The sequence below is a fragment of the Sturnira hondurensis genome, unplaced genomic scaffold, assembly GCF_014824575.4.
Source record: "Sturnira hondurensis isolate 20B ecotype Veracruz unplaced genomic scaffold, ASM1482457v3 Scaffold0020119, whole genome shotgun sequence".
In the NCBI taxonomy this organism is placed as follows: Eukaryota; Metazoa; Chordata; class Mammalia; order Chiroptera; family Phyllostomidae; genus Sturnira; species Sturnira hondurensis.
The window spans coordinates 856,121-879,936 of record NW_028092750.1 but is presented as its reverse complement, the minus strand read 5'-3'; the positions used below and the strand labels follow the sequence as shown (position 1 = coordinate 879,936).

The following is a 23,816-nucleotide window of genomic DNA, read 5'->3' as shown; positions in this document are numbered from 1 at the left end:
TGTGTCCACTGTCAGCCAACAGCCTTGTGCACCTCACTGGGTCTGCTCATTTCCTCCCCGCACCTGGCTCTGCCAACCACCGCTTTTTCCTGCCGAGACCCCTCTCTGCCTGCCACCGACCCTGCCCCTCTTACCAGTCTGGATGAATGATTCATTGTTGTCAGGCTTTGATATAGTTCAATTTTCTTTCTGTTCTGGTTGTGTTTTTGTTTCTAAATCTTTGTTGTCCGTAAATTTGGTTGTGGGAGGAGGCACAGTGTTTCCACCTACGCCTCCATCTTGGCTGGGAAGTCCTTATTACTATTATTATTAAGCATGAGAGTTCTTTGGAAAAAAATCTCCATTGTCTGGCCAGGTATGAAGGCATGAGCTGAGACCACAGTAACAATGGTGACATGCCCTGCTTGGAAGAGTGGGACGACTCTGTTCCCAAGAGGGAGCATTGAAAGAGAGAGGGAAGCAAAGTGGGAAAAAAAGGAGGAATTAGCTGCTGAAATTAGACTGAGGTCCACATTTGAGGAAACAACCAGTAGACATCTCGCAACTTCAGATAAGGCGTTTCTGGCGTTTTATTCGAATATCTCCCTGTGGCTGTGGCCTGATGCTCGCTCTGTCTCTTACCACCTCGGCTCGTTTTCAGTCAAGTCCCCTGCACTCGCGAGTGCTGCGTGTGAACGCGGTGTTCTGCTTTAGGGACGGGAGGAAGACTTGAGCTTCACTTCTGCAGTGAAGAGCAGAGACAACGCCGGGGGGAATGGAGTGAAACAAGCTCCTGGGGGTTCGCGAGCACCTGGCTGGAGGTTTGGATTCAGACAGGGCACCATGGGGGTCTGTACTCAGCTCACCAGTTTCAAAGAGCCCAGGGGACCCAGCTAAGCCCTTACACATATGACAGAAAAGAGTCCTTTATAATCTCAAAGTACTCTAGCAGCACTATTTTCTTTGATTCTATTAACAATTGTAAAAAAAAAATCCTTTCTTTGTTCAGTCTCTAAAACCACAAAAGAAAATTCTTTCTTTGGATTGTGCTCATTTAACTCTACTTGCCTTGGGCTGGACATTGTGAGACACAACCACTTGTATGACATCCTCTATGCAAACTTGATTTTTACATTTAAATGTATTCCAACATATGGTAACAGGAAGGGCCTGGAGGTTCTGAAAGGTACCTTAGAGGAAACTTCACAGGTGATGAAACTAAGGTGTAAGGACATGAACAGCTTTCCTAAGGTCACTCACTCAGCCTTTGAACAGCGGAGCCATTGGATCCATTCGATGAGAGTCTTACTGTCCTTGTGAGAGGGATTTCCACCATGGGCCACCCGCCTTCCTGACAGTACTCAAAGACCGACCTTGGCCTCGGAAGAAATCTCAGCCAGCTCAGGAACGTTTATGTCTTTGGAGTCTTTCTTTTTTATATATATAAAAGAATACTGGAGAAAAAAAGAAAGATCTTCATGGTCACCAAACCCTGGACATCAGCATTCTCAGAAGCTGGCCCTCTAGCCCACGGTTTGGAGGACTTTAGTGGGCGAGACCCTGGCAAGGAGCGAGGTGGCCGAGTCAGCCTTTTCCCACTTGTGCTCTCCCAGGACTGGGGACGGTCGACTAAAAACCAATCAATATAGGTTTCATTTTTGTTTTCTGTATAAATAGTTGGCTTATCTGAAATAACCTTTTTCCAAGAGCGAATAGCCATAAATTTCTGCAACTGGGCATGTTTAGAAATGCCTCTTAGCTATTTTTGTTGATTTATTTGGCCTGTATTTGTGCAATCCAGCTCTGGGCATGGAAGCAAGCAGCCCTGGTCACCAGTCTTCTGCCTCTAATGGTTTGAACTGAGGAGACATGGTCTCGCTCCTGTGGGAAAGATCCCACCTGGGATCCCTTGGCGTTACAGGTCAGCCCAGAAGAGGTTACCAAGTGGTGGAGAATCATCTTCAGTTCTTTTTGTGGAACTTCGGTGTGCATTTCCCCTGTTATCTATCAATCAATCAATCTATCTATCTATCTGCAACTCCAATGTCCAATAATATGGTGGTTTTATGTTGTAGAGTATTAACTCATTGGCATATCAAAAATACAAAAATTAAAATGCAATACTGTTTGCTGTGTAGCTTCATGGAAAAGCTAATGTGAAATATGTTAAGTGACCACTGCAGATATTTTATGATAGTGTGAAAAATTTATGTACACACTTGGATAAAGTTTAGACATTTTCTCAAAAACAGCAGTGAGCTGACAATTCTTGATGACCTAATATATGCTAGCTTTGTCTCTCTTAATCCTTGGGAAAAACTCAGCAAATGAGGGATTATTACTTCCATTTAAAGGTGAAGAATCTGAGTCTCAACAAGGTCAAATAACTCACCTAAGGTCATACAGCTAAGATAAAGGTACAACCAAGACTCAGGTGAGCCCCAAAGCTAAAATCCATGCTATTTTTATCCATGCATTCCAGAGACACCTAAGCAATTCTTGATTTAGGTAAAGGGCTTAGAGTTATGACATTTTTTGTTAAAAATTAAAATAAAAATATAAAGGTATTTTGTCCCCTCCATATTTACTGGATTATTAATTTCTGAGTTGGAGGGAAGAAAACGTGAATGGTACAATAGAGAAAACTCAGCATCCCTCTGTTCTTCTGCTTCTAGAACAATATTGTTACCTCTCTCGGGGCATCCATTTGTGAGGCAACAATATACATATCTGAGGTCTAAAGTCAAAAGGTTCCAGGAAAAGAATGCAATAGTTTAAGTCCTGAGTGTAAGACAGAGCAATAAAGCAATCAGTATGGGCAAGACTAAATGTAGATGAAATTCAGAAATAGAAATTTATTTTTTCTTTCCAAGTCCACAGCATTCTTTCTCATGTTTTTCTCTGTCTTTTGCACTGATTCCTTGTCAGCACCACAACTTGTCTTGGTTGAAGTTAATAAGCTTACTCATATTCGGTGATTAATTATTTATCAAGTTTAATTCATTCCTTCTCCCAGGAATATTCCTGCTTTACCTGGAGACAGACTCTTCAGGTTCAAGAGTGATTCTGCGGGCGTGGCATTTCAGATGTCCATCAGCAGGTGTCAGTCTGCCAGTAAATAGGTCCCCATCACTCTTGCAATCACACAATTGTTTGTTTCCCTGGTGAATCAGAGGTGAGGCCTGTAGGGCTGCCTCGATCCAGTTCACTGCCCTAAGGATTCATTTTTCCACTCAGTAGAGGAGTAGCTGAAACTTCGGGGAACTGGGGAGACCTGCCCCCACCTCACAGTTAGTGGGTGATAGACAGGATAGAACCCAGTGCTCCTCTCTAGAATCATAGACCCCCAGGGCTGGCAAGGCTCTTAGAGCCATACCAGACATGTCCATCCTCCTCATGACCACCTCACCGAAGAGTGGTCGCCTCCTCGTGAGAGAGGCCATATATTGGCCAGTGATTTTTCACAGGTTGCTGATCTGAGCTTTGTGTTACCTTGATAATGCCACTTAGGGCAACACAGAGAAATCTAACCCTTGTCTCTGACTGCCTGGGCCCTGACCTCCCTTTTCCAGGTTGAACGTTCTTAGTTTCTTCAACTCTTCTTCATGTGACTACCTCAAATCCACAGACCATCCTAAGCCTGCTTTTCTGAGCTTGCTATTATTCACCTCAAAATATGGTGCTGGGAACCAAACCTGGTGCTCCCGTTGAGGTGTGGATTCACTCACTCACTCAGTGTCAAACTTCTCTCAGCTCGGTGAGGAGTAGGGCGGGATGCTAGCCCCACTGCTCAGACACAGGACCCTTTGGGTTGCTGGTCAAGATCGAATTAGTGGGATTTTTAGGGACTTATGGTCTCCTGGTTCTCTCAAGTCCTTCCCCATGGCCTCCTGTTGTAGCATGTGCCTCGCTCTCCTCTGAGCTGCTTCTCCGTGTGGGAAGCTGACCCTGTTTGTGTGAAAACCCATCCTGCTCCTCTGGGGCGTGTGCCTGCCACAGGCTTTTATAAAACGTATTTGGGTGGTAATGAGAAAACCTTTCCTCAGATCCTGGTCCAGCTTTTGTTCCTTTGTGATGCCAAAGTTGGCATGCCCTCCATCTGTCTCTGTAATAAAACTGAATCCCTAGGACGTGAAGCCATCTCTCCACTCAGGGGTCAATCCCGAGCCATTGGGGTGGGGTGGGTGAACTCACACACGCACAGATGCTTCACAGGCGTGGAAAACTACCCGTCCAGCTCCTTCCCCGTTCAGTCTTCCTCCCTCGCCTGGCTCTTCACACACAGAGGAACTGGCTCCTAAGAGAGAGCAGCAGTGGCCCAGCCACAGGGTACCCGACTTCAGTCAAGGTCGGAAAGGCATTTCTGGAGTCGCAGCTCTGGAAACAAGAGGCGGCAGGACGGCAGGACTTCGACATCTGGTGGAGTCTTTCCTCATCCGCAGCCCCAGCCCTCACCCCAGCCCTTTCCTCTAGTTGAAGAGCTCCTTCCAGTGGAATTTCTTGGCACAACTTACATTTACCGGGGGTCTTTCCCACCCATTACTAAGATAAGGGAAATTAAAAGCCCAGAGAGGTCCTTTGTATGGGTCACACAGAGAACCCTGTTACCTCCGTCCCAAGCTTCCCTTACTAAGTCACCTGCCAATTCATACACCTCACGGGGGAGCAAGGAGAGGAAGTGTGCAGCCTCTTGTAGACACCTCACTTCTCTACCCCAACTCAGAAATCGCTCAGGCCGATGATATCTCCACGACTTCCATTTCTGCCACAGGAAGGAGCTGTGGGCCTTCTGAGTGGCACTCTGCTTCCACTAAGTCAGTAGCCCTCGTGCACCTGGGCCTGGGCGACCCCTGGGACCCAGTTCATGCCTCACTCTGCAAGACGCATGTGAGCCTTTATTGAGTCAGGTCTTCCTTGAAGGGGAAAAAATTCATCGAGGATCTAAGTATAAACAAGCTCTCAGTGTGGAGTGAAGAAGAGATTCCAAACTTTTCTGTGACAGAATGGCATCCCCTGCCCACCCCTGAGTTCACGTCGTGGATAGCCCCCGCTTTTTGCTCCACAGAAGAACTCGCTGGAGCTAGCTCATGTCCATCATTCTTGTTTTCAGATGTTGTTTAGGTCAAGTTCAAGCTTTCTGGCTTTGAGCTGCAGTTCTGAGGCCAACTCTGCACTCGCTGCATGCAAATTTTAGTCAAAAGCGGTGTTGTCTTAAGCATATCCCTCCCCCCACAGGGAGCCACCCTCCCCCTGCCCCATCTCTGCACACACACTTAGGAGAAACCCAAAGCGTGTCATATGGCCAGTTTGGCAGAAGGAAGTGTAAATGTTATGTCAGTGCTAAGACACTACTTAATCCTGATAGATGAGTCGTCAGGGAAGTGTGACACTCATTGACAGACGTTAAATGACACTGTGGCTCCCAGTGGGGCACCAACAGGCCCTGAAGTTCCAGGATGTGTGAGGACAACGGCAACCAGACCTGTGGTGGTGACCACTTCTCAGTGTCCACAAAATCAAATCATTGTAGTGTTCCCCTAAAACTAACACAATGTTATACGCAAATTATATCTCAATAATAATAATCCCCCCCCCAAAAAAAACCCCAAACCCTCAAAGACAAGAAAACACCAGAGTGGAGGTTGGAATCAACTCTGTGTTCCACTGCAGGGTTCGCTGTCAGTCTGGCTGGGCCTGGGTTGGAGACGGGAGCAAGTGCTTCTGAATCACCAGTTAGCCACACACCCAGGCCGTCTGGGCCCCTCGGCTTTGAGTGAGGGATTACCTGGAAGAAGCCAGGCTTTTGCGATCACAGAAGGCCTTTGATGGTGTCAGAAATTCCTAGAGGAGGAGGCTTGAGAAGAAAGTAAGAAAAGCTGAACATCTGTTCTCTGTAAAAAGAATGAGCATGCTCCCCCCACAAAAAAGTCCACCCCCAGCTTCTTGCTCTCCGGCTCCTCCGGGTAGCTCTTTTGTCCTGGCGCCTGTGAGGCTGAGCAGGCTAACCAGGCACGAACAGGCTAACCGAGTGGTTTGTAACCTTGGACATCAGTATTTAAAAAATACTGATGCCTGAGCCCTACCTGCAGAGGCTGTAGTGCCATCGGTGTTCAATAGGGTTGGGCCTTTGTGGGTTTCTGTGAGGACGCCCGGGATACTCCAACGTGTGGGCAGGGCTGACACCGTGGGACCGAGGGTCACCCTGCTGTGCGAGGGATTGCGGGGACCACCTGTACATAAGATTGAATGCTGCTGGACTTCTGTCCTCCACAGAGTAAAATCAGCACTGGTTTCCCACGCACTGCGATGGTTGCTAGGCATTAAAAAAAATCTGTAAGTATTCTACACTCGTTCCAAGGAGAAAATGGGACTTCTTTCTGTCACTCCATCACCTTCTCAGTGAGGCGCCTGGCCCATCACTGGATTGGCTGGAAACAGGCAAAAACGGTCCAGGTAGAAGAGGCCACACAGGGGCTCTGGCTTAAAACGTACCCTAAACCCCATATCATGCCCAGAGCAGACTCGGGGAATAAGTCAAGGTCATGCATGAAGCCTCTGCAGAGTGGAGAGGAGGGCAGTGCATGGAAACCAAGTGTTCTCTCCTTTCCCTTGCAGACTTTGGACAGGCAGTCTGTCTGGGAAAGTCTGTGTGAAGGCCACGCCTGTGACTAAACTAGGGGCTCTTTGTGTCCCAGAACTGTCGCTCCTGCCCCTTGTCTTGGGCAGTAAATAATCCTGGGCTTGGAAAAACAAGCCCTGCTGACACGTTCATGGTGGCTGCGGGAGGAACAGAGTCTGGGTGTCTGAGTGCAGAATTCGGAGCTCGGAGCCTTGTTGGACGCTCCAGACTGAGACTTCCTCACGGCAGAGACTGGCAGCAACCGTGGCCATGGGAGAGTGACCAAGGTCCTAGGAGCAATCAAGGAAAGGAGTAGGTCCTAGAGTGACTTCCGTGGTGCTCCACTGAGCCCCCAATATGGGGGAGATGCACTCTCCCCACCAGCTGCTGGGAGTACTGATGCTAATGACTGACAGCTGTGGCCCTTGGTGTCCAGGCCTTACCCAGAAAGAAACTGTTACCCACCTCAAGGGGTTTGCTGCTTGGGGTGCTGCTCTATTCAGGAACGAGGTGTGGCCCTGGCCGTCTGGCTCAGTTGGTTAGAGCGTCATCCGATACACCACGGTTGCAGGATCAATCCCTGGTCAGGGCACCCATAAGAATCAATCAATGAATTCATCACTGCATGGAACAACAAATCAATGCCTCTCTTCCCTCTCCCTTCTTATCTTTCTCTTAAAAATCAATTCAGAATAATTTTTTAAAAACAAAAAAGATTGAGATGGGGTTGACATTAGGAGTTTTATTTACTTGCAGCAAATAAAGGAGACAGAGGACTCACATCCAAAACTCTGTCTCCCTGAAGGAAGCCTTAGCCATTACTTATACAGACTGTTTGGTTGGTAGCATGTTGGCTTCTTCTTTGCAGTTGGTCACACTTATCTTGCTGGATCAGGTCAAGCTCATCCTCTGCCGAATCCTGCTACATTTTCACATTTATCAAGAATAGTGTTTAGTAAAATCGGCCCAAACCTTGAGACCCTTGTCCTGTCTGACAGAACTACACTGCCTCAGGTTACTCCCACTTTCTGGAGATGGCTGAGGCTGGCATCACAGGGGCCGACCCTTCCCCTCAGTCTGGGACACACTGGCTTTGGAGCTTCTTAGAGCACTGGGTGCCTCGGTCGCCCTTACGTGGCTGGGTCAGCTTCTTCTGCTCCTCGGCCCCACCATCCTCACTTCCTCTTGGGCAGATCTCCTGAGCTGAGCACACTCTCAGTAAGCCATCTGCACGTGCCTTGGCTGGTGTGGCTCACGAGTTGAGCACTAGCATACGAACCCAGGGCCTCTAGTTCATTCTGGTCGGGGCGCATACCTGGGCTGCAGGCCAGGTCCCCGGTGGGGGGCACGTGAGAGGCAGCCGATTGATGTTCCTCTCACACATCAATGTTCCTTTCTTTCTCTCTCTCTTCCCCTCTCTCTAAAAAATAATAAATTGCCCTGGGTGGTGTGGCTTAGTGGATTGAGTGCTGGCTTGCGAACCAAAGGGTCGCCGGTTCGATTCCCAGTCAGGGCATGTGCCTGGGTTGCGGGTCAGATCTTCTGTAGAGGGTGTGCAAGAGGCAACTACACAGTGATGTTTCTCTCCCTCACTTTCCTTCTCTCTAAAAAAATAGATAAATAAAATCTTTTAAAAATAATAAACCACCTGCATGCAACCCTCCATCATGGGGCACTCAAGCCAAGTGACTCTCCTCACGGCCTCTGTTCCTTCTGAGGTCAACTTTAAGGCCAATGGTATTAACCTCACCCTAGAAAAATGAGTTGCTTTGTATTTGGGGCGGGGAGAGTTTTTTTCATGTGTAGATCTCTGGCATTTCTTTCCCTTCTGACAGTGATGGCCTTCCTGAGGAGAACTGGGGAGGTTCCCATGGGGCCACCAGTGACAAAGCTGCAGTGACTCTAGAAATCTGCACCTGAAGTGGCCTGGGAGACAGACTGCAAAGGGATTCTGAAGACCACGAAGGTGGCAGCTTGCAAAGGCTGCTGGGAGATACCACGTGGGATCATCAGACGCTGAGGGAAAGTTGGAAGAGGGTCAAGGAAGAGCAGGCCGAGAACTTGCTTCAGAGAGGAGAGATTTCTGTTTAATTTCCTGGATTAGTTACTTTTAATGGTTTAAAAAAATCCACATTGTTAATTTACTGCCGAGCCTTTGTAATTTGAGAGCTACGGGCCTTGCGGGGAGGGCCGATGGCTGCAGACTTGTGCAGAGTTAGGTCTCATGATGTGAGCATGCCACGGGAGGCCCCACCTGTGTGTACAATGTGCTTAAAGGATTAGAGCCAACTTGGAAATCGTGACATGTTTTACCTGGAGTAAGTACCTTATTCTTTATGCTTCTATTTCCTTGAAGGAGGGGGCCAGAAGTCCATCCATTCTCTAAGGGAATAGGTACAGGAGACACCCTGCTGGCGGGACTTCGGCATGGTGGAAGTACAGGCAGAGGACGGATGTGCTGTTTATATATTTTATGTGAAGTGTATTTTCAATACTTGTGACTTTGATTGAGCGGTGTTGCTGAATGAAGGTGGCGTTTTCAGGGAGATGCAGGGGCTGGGGGGCTGGGGACAGTAGTAATGTGAGGGCTCCGGGCGGAGAAGGAAGGGGCATCTCAAAGAAGAATTATTATGGCCTACGTGTTCCTGCCGGGGTCTTCAGGAAAGGTAAGTAAACACCCCATGTTCTCTATTTAAACAAAAGATATTCTTGGCCCAGAGCAGGCGATTATTAAACTGAAGACAGAAACTTCTGTCCCCTCCACAGGACTTACTGGGAGCAGAGGTCAGAGCCTTCCTAAAAGAATGGCCATTGTCTGCTGCAGCTGAGCTGCTGCTGTTGGTGATGTGTTCTCCACGGATCGGTCAGGCAGCAGGAGGGTGGGAGAACATGGTAACAAGACCTGCATACACTCAATAACATGGTTTTTAAGAAACAAAACCTCACACAGATATGTCTAATACAGACACAGTCCTTTATTTTAAAAACACTCATGTTGCAAAAAGTACATAGAAAAATAAAGTTTGGTCAGGGTAGGTTATTAAACTTCAAGTCACAGGTCTTGATATGCTACAGATTGAAGCAGAGTTTGTTACACATGTAGAGAACCCCAACTAACTTATTAAACAGGATAGAAAACAGGCCGGGTGGGGGGTGCGGTCTGGGGCACCCTCCAGCTCCCCTTCGGACACCTGCTCACCAGCTCTTCACATGCTGTTTTGCCAGTTCAGACAGCCGAGTGACTAGTTCCAACAGGGAAAGGCCAGATGGATGCACAAGCCAAGTAATTTTAAACAAAGACTTTTATTTTTTTTTGCAACACAATTCATAGCACAGTAAAATGTTCAACACTTGCAGAATTGCAGGTTGTAAGAATTAAATTTAGAAGGTAGGGAAAGGGTACTGAGCAGAGAATGAGCGAGGAGCACCATCTCACCAGACACGTGACCAGAAGGAAAGGATTTGGGCCATGCTGCCTTCCACACTCCCGACAAGTGTCAGTGGCACCGGGCACTGTACAGTATTTCACTGTGGAGCTTGAACAATAGAAAGTGGGGTGAAACAGGCCAGCTTCCTGTCTACTTTGGCGGTTTTGCCACCAGCAGTAAATTGGCCCTTTTAATAGGAAATCGAAAGGTTTCTCACTAAAGAGAACTAAGTGATGGGATCAAGAGATTTCCAGGACTGAGCACCTCATTAGCAGCTGGTTTCCTCATTCTGATGTCTCCCTCTCCCAGGTCACCTGAGACAACGGGATGAAAACGGAACAGTGGACACGAGTCTCCTTCGCCCTCTTCTCCTTCTCTCTGAAGTCACAAGGTGTCTCATTTTGGGGACCCATTTTTTTTTAAATAGGCATTAAACACAGTTCCCAAAACATCTGGACAGATTTTGTTTGTTTTGTAATGGAAGTCACAATGATGTTGTGTTTTGAAAACTGTTTCTGTTTTCCTAGCTTCTTCCTGCAAAGTGCTCTAGGCCCATCAGCTTGATCAAGGATGGGGCTCCCTAATGCCCAGGCTGCCTCTTCTTCCCCACCTTCCCCTGAGCCCTCGATTTCCACTGAGCTGCTCAACGGTACCGGGTACCGACCCTGCGTTTGCACGGTTTTCCTTGTGTGTGAAACCCACTCCTACCTCCTCTGCCTGCAGGGATCCCAAAGAATTGTCAGACTTTGAACTCTAACAACAGCCACCAGAAAGTCCTATAAAAGCAGCAGTGACCTTCTGGAGCTGTCAAATCTTTAAATAGGACTTGGGATTTAATGCCGTGTATTTTTAAAAGAAAAAAAATAAGAATTGTTAGATACCAAAAAATGCATGTCTTTTGGCCAATTCAGAATCTGGCCTCCCCTCCTTTTTTTTTTAACCCAGGAAAGATAAAGTTTGGGGGGCAAAAATAGACCAGATCTCAGGCTAAATAAGGAAGACATATGTTAGGTGCAGCCAGACTAAAAGTCTGGACTGAAAAGAAGCCATTCATTCTGTGGGTGATTGCTGTGGAAAAGGAACAAAAAATATAAGGAAGGCACGTAAAGAATGAATTGTGTGGTCTGTCATGAAGCCGTATGCATTGTACAGCCTGAGAACTGCAGGAGCCTCCTCATTCTAAATCCTCAGGCCCAGGGCAAAAGATCCAGAAGAGTTTTTTTGGTGGGTGTTGTTTGTTTTTAAATACCTTTTGCTAATAAAACTGCAATGTCCCCAGCAGCAGTGTGGAGACTTTTCCTTTGGCTTCTGTCTTGGACATATGGAGACTCATCGGGCCTAAGCCTACTCCTTACAGTAGTGTTCTGTTTATACAGCCTGCCTTAAACCCACGGCGAGTGCTTCTTGGTCTACTTGGGCCGCACCACAAACACTTAAATTGGTGTACTCTTGAAAAAGGAACAAGAAGCAGCTTATATTTTCATGTCCTCCTACCCACCTCCATAGGCCAAGGCAGAGTGTGCTGAGTGTGACTGGTTTCTCAGAGAGATCCTCTACTTCCCTCTCCCACGGGGGACGAAGACAAACCTTGGTCACATTCCAAAGCCAATGAGTAAGCCAATTGAACTTAAGTCTAATTCAGTAGGTGACATCCTCATCTTGGCTGTCTTTTCTCAGGTTTGATCTTTCAGAGTCACTGCTTGGTTACGTCAGAGAACGAAGTTACAGGAACGAAATCCTCAGAAGCACTGTGGACCGCTCGTACAAAATCAAAGTCAAGTGCTGGAAACCACTCGACTTGACCCCTCCCCACTTCAAACAGGTCTCTAAAAGCAAAAAAGACCTACGTCACGTGTTGGGGGAACTGTTTGGATACTGAATTATTCACTGGTCCAGATCTTCCCCTGGCCCACCAGTGGAGACTCTGGAATTTCCATGCAAACCTCCAGCAGTTCTGGTCTGCATGTCTCTTGCTCCCCAGCCCTCCCTGGCCCTGGCCCCTCTGGCCTTGTGGAAAGACCGCCTGGGGAAGGCAGTTTTGGATCACACGTGGGTGGCTGTCATCTGAGCTGGCAGCTACCAGAAAGCCGGGTGCCAGCTTCCCCAGCAGTACAGGTAGGGGTAGTGAGGATAGCTGTGGTACACGGAGAGGAAGGGGGCCCGGGAGAAGCCCTCCTCTTTCAGGGCTGGCAAGGAGGCGTGCTTCTCCAGGCTGCCCAGGTCTGAGGTGAGCTGCTTTCTCTTGGTCTTATAGCGTCTGTTCTGGAACCATATTTTCACCTGGGTCTCAGTGAGCTTGAGGTTCCTGGCCAGGTGAGCCCTTTCAGGGGCTGACAGGTACTTCTGGTGGCTGAACTTCCTCTCTAACTCAACAACCTGAGTGTGGGAGAAGGCGGCTCGGGAGCGCTTCTGTGGCTGCTTGGGAGCCTGGGGCAAGCTTGGGGAGGTGGCTGAAGTGTTTTCACAGTCCAACAGGTAAGTCTCCATGTGCCTATCTGGAAACAAGAGGGGGAAGAAGGGCGGGGAAGGAAAAAGTTACATGTTAGCAGGGAAGAGGACAGAATTCAGTCCGCCCTTTATCTCTTCAGTGAGTGAACAAACAGCTCACTGTCATCTTGGATACATCTCACTTTTTTCACATGACTAAGCAGCTCTCAGAAGTGGGGAGTGAGCACATAATTGTACTATGTGTTAGTTTTCTAATAGCCATCAGGAACCCAAAGTAACAGGCGGTTAGTGGAGGAACTTCCTGCTGCACCGTGCAGTGGAATGAAGCAGGGGTTCTGGGTGTGCGTACTGAGGGGGGTGGGAGAAAGGAGGCAGGGAAGACACCAAGAAATAAAGTGCCTCGTGAAGAACCCAAGGGCATTTGGTGTTAACGTCCGCATGGCAAGAGGGGGCTTGTGTGACCAGGAGAGGCTGTGGGGGCTATCCAAGCACCTTTTCTGGCTTTGATCCGCTTCCCGCCCCCCCCCCCCCCGCCACACCAACTTTTTCCCCCCTAAAACGAGCCGTTAGAATGCCTCTTAAGGAGAGATGGGAAAGGAAGTAAGTCTACTTTAAATATCCCAAGGATGTTCTGAATCCTGAAGACCAGCGGCAACTCCCGTGATTGGGAAGCGAAGGGGGTCTTTCTTTGCTGGGCAAATCCTAACGTATTCATGTGATTATGATTAGTTGTTATACATCAGTTATTGCAGCTGCGAAGAGGTAACGTGGGGCTGGCACCGATCAAAAGTCGCGGGGTGGCTGGGCGACAGGGTCGGGGTTCCACCGACCTGGTTCCCCACGGTCTGGGGGGTACAGTAGCGCTGCGTGCGCTCAGGCTTTTGAGCCCGAGAAGCCCGGAACACCGGGCAGGAGAGTCTACACCCTGCGCCACCTGGGCGCTGGGGCTCAGGGTGATTATCTGGGGTGCGCCGGCGGTGGGAGGCGGTGCAGTTCCTCCGCCTGTCGCCGCGGGCCCTTCACCTCTGCAGCCGGAGCTCCGGGAGGCGCGACTCCGGCACGCCCGCACTCCCTCGAAGCCTGCAGGAGGTTCGATCTCTGCCGGACCCCACCCGGGCCAGCCCGGCCTCCCAGGCCTCTCGGGTTTACCTGGCTCCCTCTCCGCCGGGGACTCGGCCTCCCGGGGCGCAGCGCCTGGCTGAGGGGTCGGATCATCCTCCGGTGCTCCAGCGTCCTCTCTTCTCCCCTGGGGCTCCGACTCTGGGTGTCGCCCCGCGGCCCGCTGATGCGGGGGCCGGGGCCGGGGCTGCGGGCTGCCCGTGTGGCCGTCGCGCCGCTCGCTGCTGTCCCGCAGGATGTCCTGGATGAGGAAGGAGGTAAGCGGCCTGGCCTGGGTGACCGCCCCCGCCTGCCCGGGCCGTGGCTCCGGGGCCCTGAGCATCCTGCCTGTTCGGCTGCACCCAGGAGGCGGACCAGCTGCTGCGCCTGCGGCCGCCGCCCCACTTTCACTTTCCGCCGCCCGCGCGCGCTTATAGCCCTGGGGCGCGCGCCGCGCCGACTTCCCATTGGCCGGGGAGACCTGGATTGCGCCGCCGATTGGCCGCCCAGTGCTCCAGGTGAGGGGGCGGGAAAGGGGAGGCCTTCGCACAATTCGGGTCCCCCTGCTCTAGGAGGTTCCTTCCCAAATTCCTTCTCTTCCCAGCTGGCCTCTTCCTCTATTATGTTGTTGTCCCCGGCTGGGAGCGAAAACCAAACCGGGTCTCCTCTGTCTCAACCCACGATATAATGTTTAGACGCTTTCGGGGAATAATGATGCAGAAGAGAAGTCCTCCACTTAGTTTTTATACAATAGATTGTTAACACATCTATCTTTACTCACAAAAAATAGGTGGGCAACAACCACCATTCGAATTTACAGGTGGGAATTCTGGGTGCCCCGTGACAAGGAGAAATTGGTAGCGAAGCTGCATCTACTAAGGTTCTCAAAGAAGTGTACCAACGAAGTGCAGTTCCTGACCCCAGGCTGGATTCGGTACTGGACGCTATGGACCGACTGATGAAAAGTGCGATAGCAGTGATGGATGAAAGTGTTGAATCCAAGTTAAATTTACTGAGGTTGATAACACTACTGTCACTGTATAAATGAATATTCTTAGAAAATAAACACTAAAGTATGCAGGGACTAGGTCCCACGATGTATTTTACTTACAAATGATTCAGAAACAATGATACTGATGGATGCATCTCGTATAATAAAGTGAGTGGGTTAAAATATTAACAGCTGGTGAATCTGGTATGTTGGTTATCTTTTAAACTGTTTTTATTTATGCAACTTTTCTGTAATCCTGGTCTCAGGAAACTTTCATTGGACGGTAAACTTTTTTTAAAGGATAGTTATATTGTGTGGGAAGGATAGATAGGAAGTAGGCTATTGTGGATGAAGCAGCTTGTGAAGTGGGATGGTCTTTGGTAAAGATGATTTTCTTTTCTTTTTCATTTCAAAAAATTTTAAACATTTACTTTTGAAATAGTTATAGATTCACAGAAATGTGCAAAGTTAGTACCCTCAGCTTCCTCTGATAATGACATTATATAACTGCGCTACAGTGTAATACCAGGAAATTGACATCAGCGTGTTAAGTGGCTGGTGATGTTGAGTATCTTTTCACTTGCTGCTTTGCCATCCATGCGGACTTAATGGTAAAATGTTCGTTCAGCTCTTTGTCCGTGTTATAATTAATTTGGGGGGGTTGCTGTTGACTTTTAATAGTTCTTTGTATATTCTGTATGCAAACCTTTGTTGAATATGTGGAATGCAAATATTTTCTCCTAGTCTGTATTTTGCCTTTAAAAAACTTAACAGGATACTTCACAATACAAAACTTTTAAATTTTGGTAGAGTCCAATTTGTAAATTTCTTATTTACAGATTTTGCTGACTGTCTTGTCAGAGAACCTCTTGCTTATCTGTAGGTGCTGAAAATGCTCTCCTGTGTCGTCATCTAAAGGCTCTGTATTTCATCTTCAAATTCATGCCTCATTCCAGATTAATACCTGTATATGGTGTGAGGGTTATGTTGAGGTGGCCTCTTTTTATTTTTAAAATTTAGAGCTAGGTGGCATTTCATATCAGTGGGGGAACTGTGAATTATTTAATAATTAGTACTGCCATTTGGAAAAAAATAAAGTTCTATTCTTTAACAAAATAAATCCCAGATGGCCTCAACATTTAAAACATAAACAGGCACACGGAAAAAAAGAGTTTAATCACACTCATCATTAGAGAATTGCAAATCAAAGCCACACTGAGATACCCTTTTCCCACCCAGATTGGCAGAGGCTCAAAAGATGGACAATACCCAGCATTGGTGGCTGGTGGAGGAACGGTTGTTCCCACACCAGTTTGGAGGGAGAGTAAATCAGCTTCTTATACTTGAATGATGGCAAAATCCATCCAAATTAAACCTGGGATGCACATGTATTCTGTGCTTAGGGATTTACCCTAGAAACATACAAACACACATTGTATTGACTTGTGAAAATATCCTCAGTTTGGTCCGAGACTAATTTGAGTTGCAAAAAGAAAAGTTATAGAATGAAACTATTGTGTAAAAAAACAGTTACAAGTTATCAGTATACTGTATTACATTTGAGCATTTTAACATATAGAATATATCTGGGAAGATATCAAAACCTCGGTTCCTGCTGATCAGTGAGATGGAAATAGCAGATTGGAAATAGGACAGGAAAAAGCAGAACAAGGGGCATTTCCATGTACTAGTTTATAATAAAAATACAAAAATTAGATCTGGGTATGAGCTTGGGCCCCCCTCTCCCACTGCCACCTCCTCCGATCTCCAATGTGCCTTCAGAATACAGATGCACCCACAGCACCTGCCCTCACATGTCTTTCCTTTTGTGCTGTGTGTTTGGATGTTTCTGTAGATGGGTCCTCTTCTCCCTTAGACTGTAAGCTCTCTGAGCAGGACTGTATCATCCTCACATTTACATTATTCCTAACACCCGGCATAGTTTTTTGGCACCTGGAAGGTACTCAGTAAATGTCTGCCGGCTTTAGGTACCATGAGGCATCTTGCTGGCTGGCAGCATTCCTTATTCCTAAGGGAGCACAGGATCAAGGCAGGCCCCAGAGTAAGGTCTGTGCTCTTCCCTATGCTGTGTCTTCCTTGCGCCATGCAGCTTAGACTGGGAGAAATGACCAAGGACAATCAAGAAGACACAAAAAGGGCCGTGGGGGGACTTCTTTAGATGGAATAGAATTCCAGAGAAGAATATTGCCCCTCCCCCCATGGTATTCCCCCCTAATTCCCGTAATTTGTGGTTGTGCTCTGCCAAAAAACAAGTTGCAGATGAAATTAAAGTTGCCAATCAACTGACCTTGAGATGAGAAGGTCATTCTGGATTATCCAGGTGGGGCTGATATAATCAGCACATCCTTGCATGTCGAAGAGGTGGCAGAGAGTTGAGTCAGGGGAGATGAGACGCTGAGGGGAGGTTNTTCCCCCCTAATTCCCATAATTTGTGGTTGTGCTCTGCCAAAGAACAAGTTGCAGATGAAATTAAAGTTGCCAATCAACTGACCTTGAGATGAGAAGGTCATTCTGGATTATCCAGGTGGGGCTGATATAATCAGCACATCCTTGCATGTCGAAGAGGTGGCAGAGAGTTGAGTCAGGGGAGATGAGACGCTGAGGGGAGGTTAGGGTGAGGGGAGGTGGGGAAGGCACACGGCCTTTGCTGGCATTGGAAGTGGCTGGGGGAGCAGAGTGGGAGCCCAGGGATGCGGTGGCCTCTAGAAGCCAGAAGAGGCAAGAAATGGATTCTCCTCTAGAGCCTCTAGAAGGGATACAGCCTTGTTGGTGCCTCGACTTTAGCCCAGTAAGACCCATTTTGGACTTCTGACCCCTGGAAACTCATACGGGCATTTATAAAAGGTGCAGAAATGGGAGAAGGGCTACCAGCTCTGGTCTCTTTAAACATTTTTTAAATATACATTTTGACTCATAATCTCATCCCTTCATTAAGCTTCTTCTTTGTGTATTTTCTCCCAGTAGGATAAGTGTAATTTTATATCCTGTTTTCCTTCCAACTTCATATTATCTCATTAGCATATATATGAGTATATTACTCCAGTACATTTAAAAAATATTTTACTTATTTACTTTTAGAGAGCAGCGAAGGAAGAGAGGGAGAGAAACATTGATGTGTGAGAGATACACCAACCAGCTGCTTCTCACACACCCGCAACTGAGTCAGTCCAGGCAAGTGCCCTCACAGGAAATTGAACTGGTTACCTCTCGATCCACAGGCCGTCGTTCAATCCATTGAGCCACACCAGCCAGGGTTCCATTACATACTTTAAAAGCCACCTAAATCCAAAGACATTTAGAACTACCATGGACTTGGGGATCATCTAATAAAATTTCTTGTTTTTCTGGGAAGAACCTAAGATTTACAGAGACTAAAGAACCGTAGTGGAAATGAAGTCCCATAAACCTGTAGCCCAAACATGTCCCTGGTGCCACCTACCCACCCGACCTGCCTCCAGGGCCATCCTCCAGGGTGGGAAGTAGGGGTGCATTTATAGAATGTTCTGTACAAGCACGTTTCAAAATATACCTGGGGTTTGTTTTAAGCAATTGTGGTAGGTAAAATGTGTAGACACAGAAATGACTGCCGTGAAGAAAGATGTGTTTATACTCATGGGTCCCTGGAAACAAGTATCACAACACACTACGTAGGGTGGCAAGGGGCAGCCCCAGGGTGGGGAGGAGAAAGGGGGAGGAGTGAGGATGGGCACAGGCCTCATTGTGGCTTCTGTGGGGAGGAATGGGCCAGGATAAGCAGGCTGCGATCGGAGAGTTTGGATGTCAGCAGGCTCTGAGCTCTGGGGCACTCTCCAGTTATCTGGTACCTGGCCCTGGGTGATCTGGGGCAGCAGGAATATTGGCCAGGTGGGAGAGAGCTAGAGAGAGGAGATGGGTAGGAGTGTGGACTCAGGATTCTTTGGTTTGCATAGCAAAGTCTTGCTTTTAGCCATGTTGTTTGCTATTTCTAGGAAGTAGCTGACTCTGACAGGCCCCAAGACATCCAAGTATCATAAAATACAGAAAATAAAAAACACGACTCATACAAAATGCTCATGAGGCTACATCACTTTCCTAGCACACATACTTCTTTTAAAATATGTTTCAACGCCTCCTGGGGTTGCCACACCAGGTTTGGGCTTTACATAAATGTGTCGTCGGGATGTGCGTCTCCCAGGAAGGTGCTTGGCGTTGGCTTTGCTAATTCAGAAAGACCAAAAGAAAAGGAAAGAAAAAAGAGGAGGCGACCACCACGGCCACTACTACCACAATGAAAAGGGCTATAAGCCTTCCACCAGCGAACAAGGTTTACAAGACTGCCGAGAAGGTGGCAGCCCCAGTTAATGATGTCCAGATGCAGGCCGGAGAGGCTGAAGGGTACCCCCGGGTCTAACTCAGTTGGTGGCCCAGCTGCCAGGGTACACACCCAGGTGTACAGAGTTAGCTCTCTGGAGGCTCCCTGCTCATGGCCCAGATGAAGGAGCTGGTTGGGGTGTGGCCTTCTTGCTTTTGTATCTCTTCCCCTTGGGACCCTCCAGCCCCAGCTCCCCCCGCCCCGTTCCAATTCCCAGTCCTAATGGATGTGGATGGGCTTCTGCGAGAGTAGATGTCCCGATTTGTTCAGGGGGGATGCCTACCATCCTCACTCTCAAACAGGCCACCTCGGCACAGTGCCAGTCCTCCTGACTCCGCTTCCCGGGTGGGAGTGCGGGATGGGAGCAAACCCTCCTCGGCTCTGGGAATTTCAGGGATGCTGGAGTTCATACTCATCCCTTTGTTACCTTTCCAGGCTGGCCTGGGTCACTCAAATGCAAGGTCCCTATCTCATTAGAAAGGGTTTGTTTGTTCCCCATCCTCACGTCCTCTCTTGCAGTAAAATTGAAGACTGTTTAGCCCATGTGGAGAAAGGATTTTTGGAGGCAGCTTCGTGGAGTTCGGGGTGCCTTAACTCCAAGGAAAAGGTTTGCCTTTTTTTTTTTTTTGGAAGGAGGACAAGTGGTTAATAGAGTAGGCTCTGGCAGTGGGACTTTGGGCAAGTTACCTAACCTTTCTGAGCCTGCCTCAGTTTCCACATGCAAAATGGATGCAGTACCACAGAAGAAGTGGTAATACGTGACATGATGTCAGCACTAGCAATGCTTTGGGAGATCATTGTGCAATCTATGAGTATGTCAAGCCAACAGGTTTTATACTCTGAACTGACCCACTGGGAAGGGGGAGAGAAAACTGACAAATGAATGCACCCTTGTTACTGGCTCAGTGTAGGTGATAATCTGCACTGTGACCCACTGGGGATCATTTTTTTTAAACAGATGAGGAGACAGATGCTGAGAGCCTGAAGGTACTGGGCCCAGGTTCTCACCTCTGACCTAGGCTGTCCTGGTTCCAGAGCCGGCGTCCGCTCACCAGGTACATAACTGGGGTGCAGAAGACACCTGGCCTTGGGCTGTCCCGTCACCTCTCACAGATGCCTAACTCAGCCTGCCCTGCCTCCTTGCTTCTCTCTCCTCTCCCTTGGAGCATGATAGGCTGAGCCCATGAAAAGAGGGACAATCAAACCATCCTCTACAGAGTCAGCCTGGACCACAGGCGCCTGCCCTGGAGTCGCTCAAAGTACTGGCTCCCCACTGACATCGCTCAGTGCCCTACATTTTCCCAGGTGGCATTTGGGCTAAGATTATTGCCACGTGTTGGTGTGACAATGCTCTGTGTGTTTGGTGACACACTAAGCTACCTTTAGGTACACAATGGCAGGGACTAGGCAGACTTTTGTGTTCCAGCTGGTGGTTGGCAGAGTCCAGAGCCACAGGGTGTGACAGACGTGACGTGAGAGGAGGGTCAGACCCCTGCCCAGAGCCCAGGAAAACTAGTCTGGGGGTGGTGGGGTGGGGACAGCAGCCTGCGTGTCTAGGCCCGTGCTCCTCAGGCTCAGAGGTGCAGACAAGTTACCCAGGGACCTTGTTCAAATGCAGGCTCGGCCTCAGTAGGTCTGGCTGGGCCCTGAGAGTCTGACTCCCAACAAATTCCAGGTGCTGCCACTGCTGCTGGTCNTTGTGTTCCAGCTGGTGGTTGGCAGAGTCCAGAGCCACAGGGTGTGACAGACGTGACGTGAGAGGAGGGTCAGACCCCTGCCCAGAGCCCAGGAAAACTAGTCTGAGGGTGGTGGGGTGGGGACAGCAGCCTGCGTGGCTAGGCCCATGCTCCTCAGGCTCAGAGGTGCAGACAAGTTACCCAGGGACCTTGTTCAAATGCAGGCTCGGCCTCAGTAGGTCTCGCTGGGCCCTGAGAGTCTGACTCCCAACAAATTCCAGGTGCTGCCGCTGCTGCTGGTCCAAGGACCCCTGCCCCTTCTGAGTGGCGAGGAGCCCAGGGCTCTGAGCAGAGGGCCTGAAGGAGGGACAGAAGCTACTGTGGACCCAGGTGATCGACTCCATTTTTGCTCTGAGGGACTCCAGACTTGTACGTGCCTCTACCTGCCAGCCCTCCTTTTTTCAAAGATTTTATTTATTTATTTTTAAAGAAAGAGAAAGGGAGGGAGAGAAATGTCTGTGTGAGAGAGAAACATCATCATACGTAGCCTGGCCGGGGACTGAACCTGCAACCCAGACATGTGCCCTGACCCTGGCTAGAAATCAAACCAGTGACCTTTCACTTTGTGGGTTGACACCCAACCCACTGAGCCACGCTAGTCAGGGCGCTCACCTGTGCCCTTTATTTTACTCTGAGATCATTCATGTCTCAAGCCCTGTACCTGCTGAAAGGCCCCTCTCCCTCTATCCTGACGTGCTTTCAGGTCTTGCTCGAGCCGCCCTACGGACCAAAAGGTCGCCACTTCAGTTCCCTGTCAGGGCACGTTGCCTGGGTTGTGGCCCAGGTCCTCGATGTTTCCCTCCCTCCCCTTCTCCTCTCTCTAAAAATAAATAAATGAAATCTTTCTTTAAAAAAAAAAACCAGGTCTGTTCCTCTAAACTTTGTAGCTGTTTATGCCAGTTCTCCCTGCAGGCCCTTCCTGTGTAGCCAAGGGGGTGAGGGTTTGGGAAACTGGGCCAGCAGATACCAGCTCAACCTCCTTTTGCCCCTCTCCCGTGCTCATCAGCCAAGAAGAGCCATCAGGGAAGATTCGCTGGGCGATAGGGACAATGTAAGAGTATTTTGTGACAGTGACCCTGCTCACCTACCCCTGCACAGTTGTACATCTCTGGAGAGCCGAGGTTGTGGGGGTGCGCCCACAGGGATTTCCCTGTACACTCACTGGGTGGCCACGGTTGCTCTGTGCCTGGTCTGCTCGACAGCTTAACAGAGGCCACCAGGGGGACACACTGGGGGTTGTTTGTCTAGAGAAAGAGGCTCTGACCTTCCCACATCTCTTGGCTGTCAGGAGCAATTTGAGACCTGCTCTTTCCCACTCCCTCCAGATCTCAGGGTTCCCCATAGAACTGAGCAGGCTGCTGTAAGTGGTGCCCCCAAATGAGGGTACCCCGGGTGGCCGATCATCTGAGAAGGGGGGTAGAGCCAGCTTCTGGGGAAGGGTGGGTGCCCATCCCTGTGGGTGAGGTGCTGGGGGCTCGGCCTCTGTATGGCTCTTCAGAGACCTGTGACCCCGGGACAGACAGGGCCTGGGGACCCAGAGAGACTGTCTCACAAGGAAAACGGCCCCCTTGCCAGTGTTTTGTTTCTGTCACATGTCAGTGGACATGTTCAGGCATTTAAAAAACACCTGTTCCCAGAACAGCCTCCTGTCAGAACCAGCAGGGAGCTGAGTGGCAGGTAAAAACTCACGAGTCTGACAAGCATGACGTGGCTTCTTCCCTGGAGACCGGGGACAGGGCGGTTGTTTCTTTCACAACTAATGGGCTCAGACCTTTCCTGAAAATTATTCCAGATGACACAACCACAGACCACGGGGAAGGGAATGAGTCCCTGGGCCAGGGATTCTGTTTGGCCTGAGGCAAGTCCTGCCCCTGTGAGGGGCAAGGCAGGCAAGGCTTGCTGGTGTTTTCAGAGCCCTGGAAAGGCAGGGCCAGCCATGCAGGCACGGGGGGCAGGGGTGGGGGCTTGGGGGTGAGTGCAGACCCTGCTGGACCACCCCGCAGGTCCCTGAGGTCTAAAATGCCTTGAGCATCAGGAAGGCCTTTCATCCTGTTCATGTATTTATCCAGATTCCCATACCCCTGGTGGGGCCCGGGGGTAAGGGGAGAAGGGAGAGTCATCTGGAAGGCAGGCAGCGGGGGACAGGCCTGCCGGAGGGAGGGGAGTGGCTGGAACCAGGATGCGCTATGGTGTTGCCATGTAACAGTTCACAGAGTTGGATGTTATGAGACCTTAACCAATGTTTTAGAAGTGGAGAAACTGAGGTTCAGAGAATCAACATGACCCATCTAAGGCAACACCTTTGTGACTAAGCCAGAACTTTAACCCATGTCTCTCAAATTGTAGGGTGGTTTTATTTCTATCTACTAAAACACGTGACTTTTTAAAATAAGTTGTTTTAAACAGTCTAAAAATGCAGAGGTAATTGCTATAATTTACTTTAAAAAATAAATGTATTTTTAAAATAATGTTGCAGGCACAGCCAAAGCCCTCATTGTGAGCATGTGGTTTCTGTGAACTGACCTTGGGCATGATCAGGCCTTTTATAAACACCTGTTAAGTCCTGGCTGGTGTAGCTCAGTGGATCGAGTGTGGGCCTGCAAACCAGAGGATTGTGGTTCGATTCCCAGTCAGGGCACATGCCTGGGTTGCAGGCCAGTTCCCAGTAGGGGACACACAACAGGCAATCATACATTGATATTTCTCTCCCTCTCTCCTCTAAACAGAAAGAAAGAAAGAAAGAAAGAAAGAAAGAAAGAAAGAAAGAAAGAAAGAAAGAAAGAAAGACAAACACCTGTTCATGAAGCCTCTCATCAGGATGACCCGGCTTCTTCCCTGGAGACCGGGACAGGTTGACCCCAGCAGGAGGAGGCTGGGGGGGTGGTGAGGGTGGCAGGGGGAGTTGAGCCTGACCAGGGGGTCTAACAGACAGGGCTGGGGGTGGGCCCTGGTCTCTCATACTGAGCTTCGTTCCAGGCTCCCCACACTAGGTCCACCGAGCCAAGGGGCCCTGCGCATTTCTGATGACCATCTCCCTCATGCAGGGACAGAGCCATTCAGTGGCATCTGAGTCGTGGGCAGGAGAGAGAGTGTAGAAAGGGTGGCTGGGGATGGGGACTCCAAGAGCAGGAAGGAGGCCTGGTGA

At 49.1% G+C, this 23,816-nt stretch overlaps 1 protein-coding gene across 1 annotated transcript; it reads right to left on the bottom strand.

Moving 5' to 3' along the window:
- Positions 1-10,878: 10,878 nt before the first annotated feature.
- Positions 10,879-13,963, bottom strand: NKX3-1 (NK3 homeobox 1). Its single transcript, XM_037028888.1, has 2 exons — positions 13,624-13,963; positions 10,879-12,521 (listed from the first exon to the last, which is right to left on the bottom strand). The coding sequence occupies exons 1-2, from the start codon at positions 13,913-13,915 to the stop codon at positions 12,103-12,105; spliced, it is 711 nt and encodes a 236-aa protein (XP_036884783.1). The 5' UTR covers positions 13,916-13,963; the 3' UTR covers positions 10,879-12,102.
- Between the last annotated feature and the right edge of the window lie 9,853 nt (positions 13,964-23,816).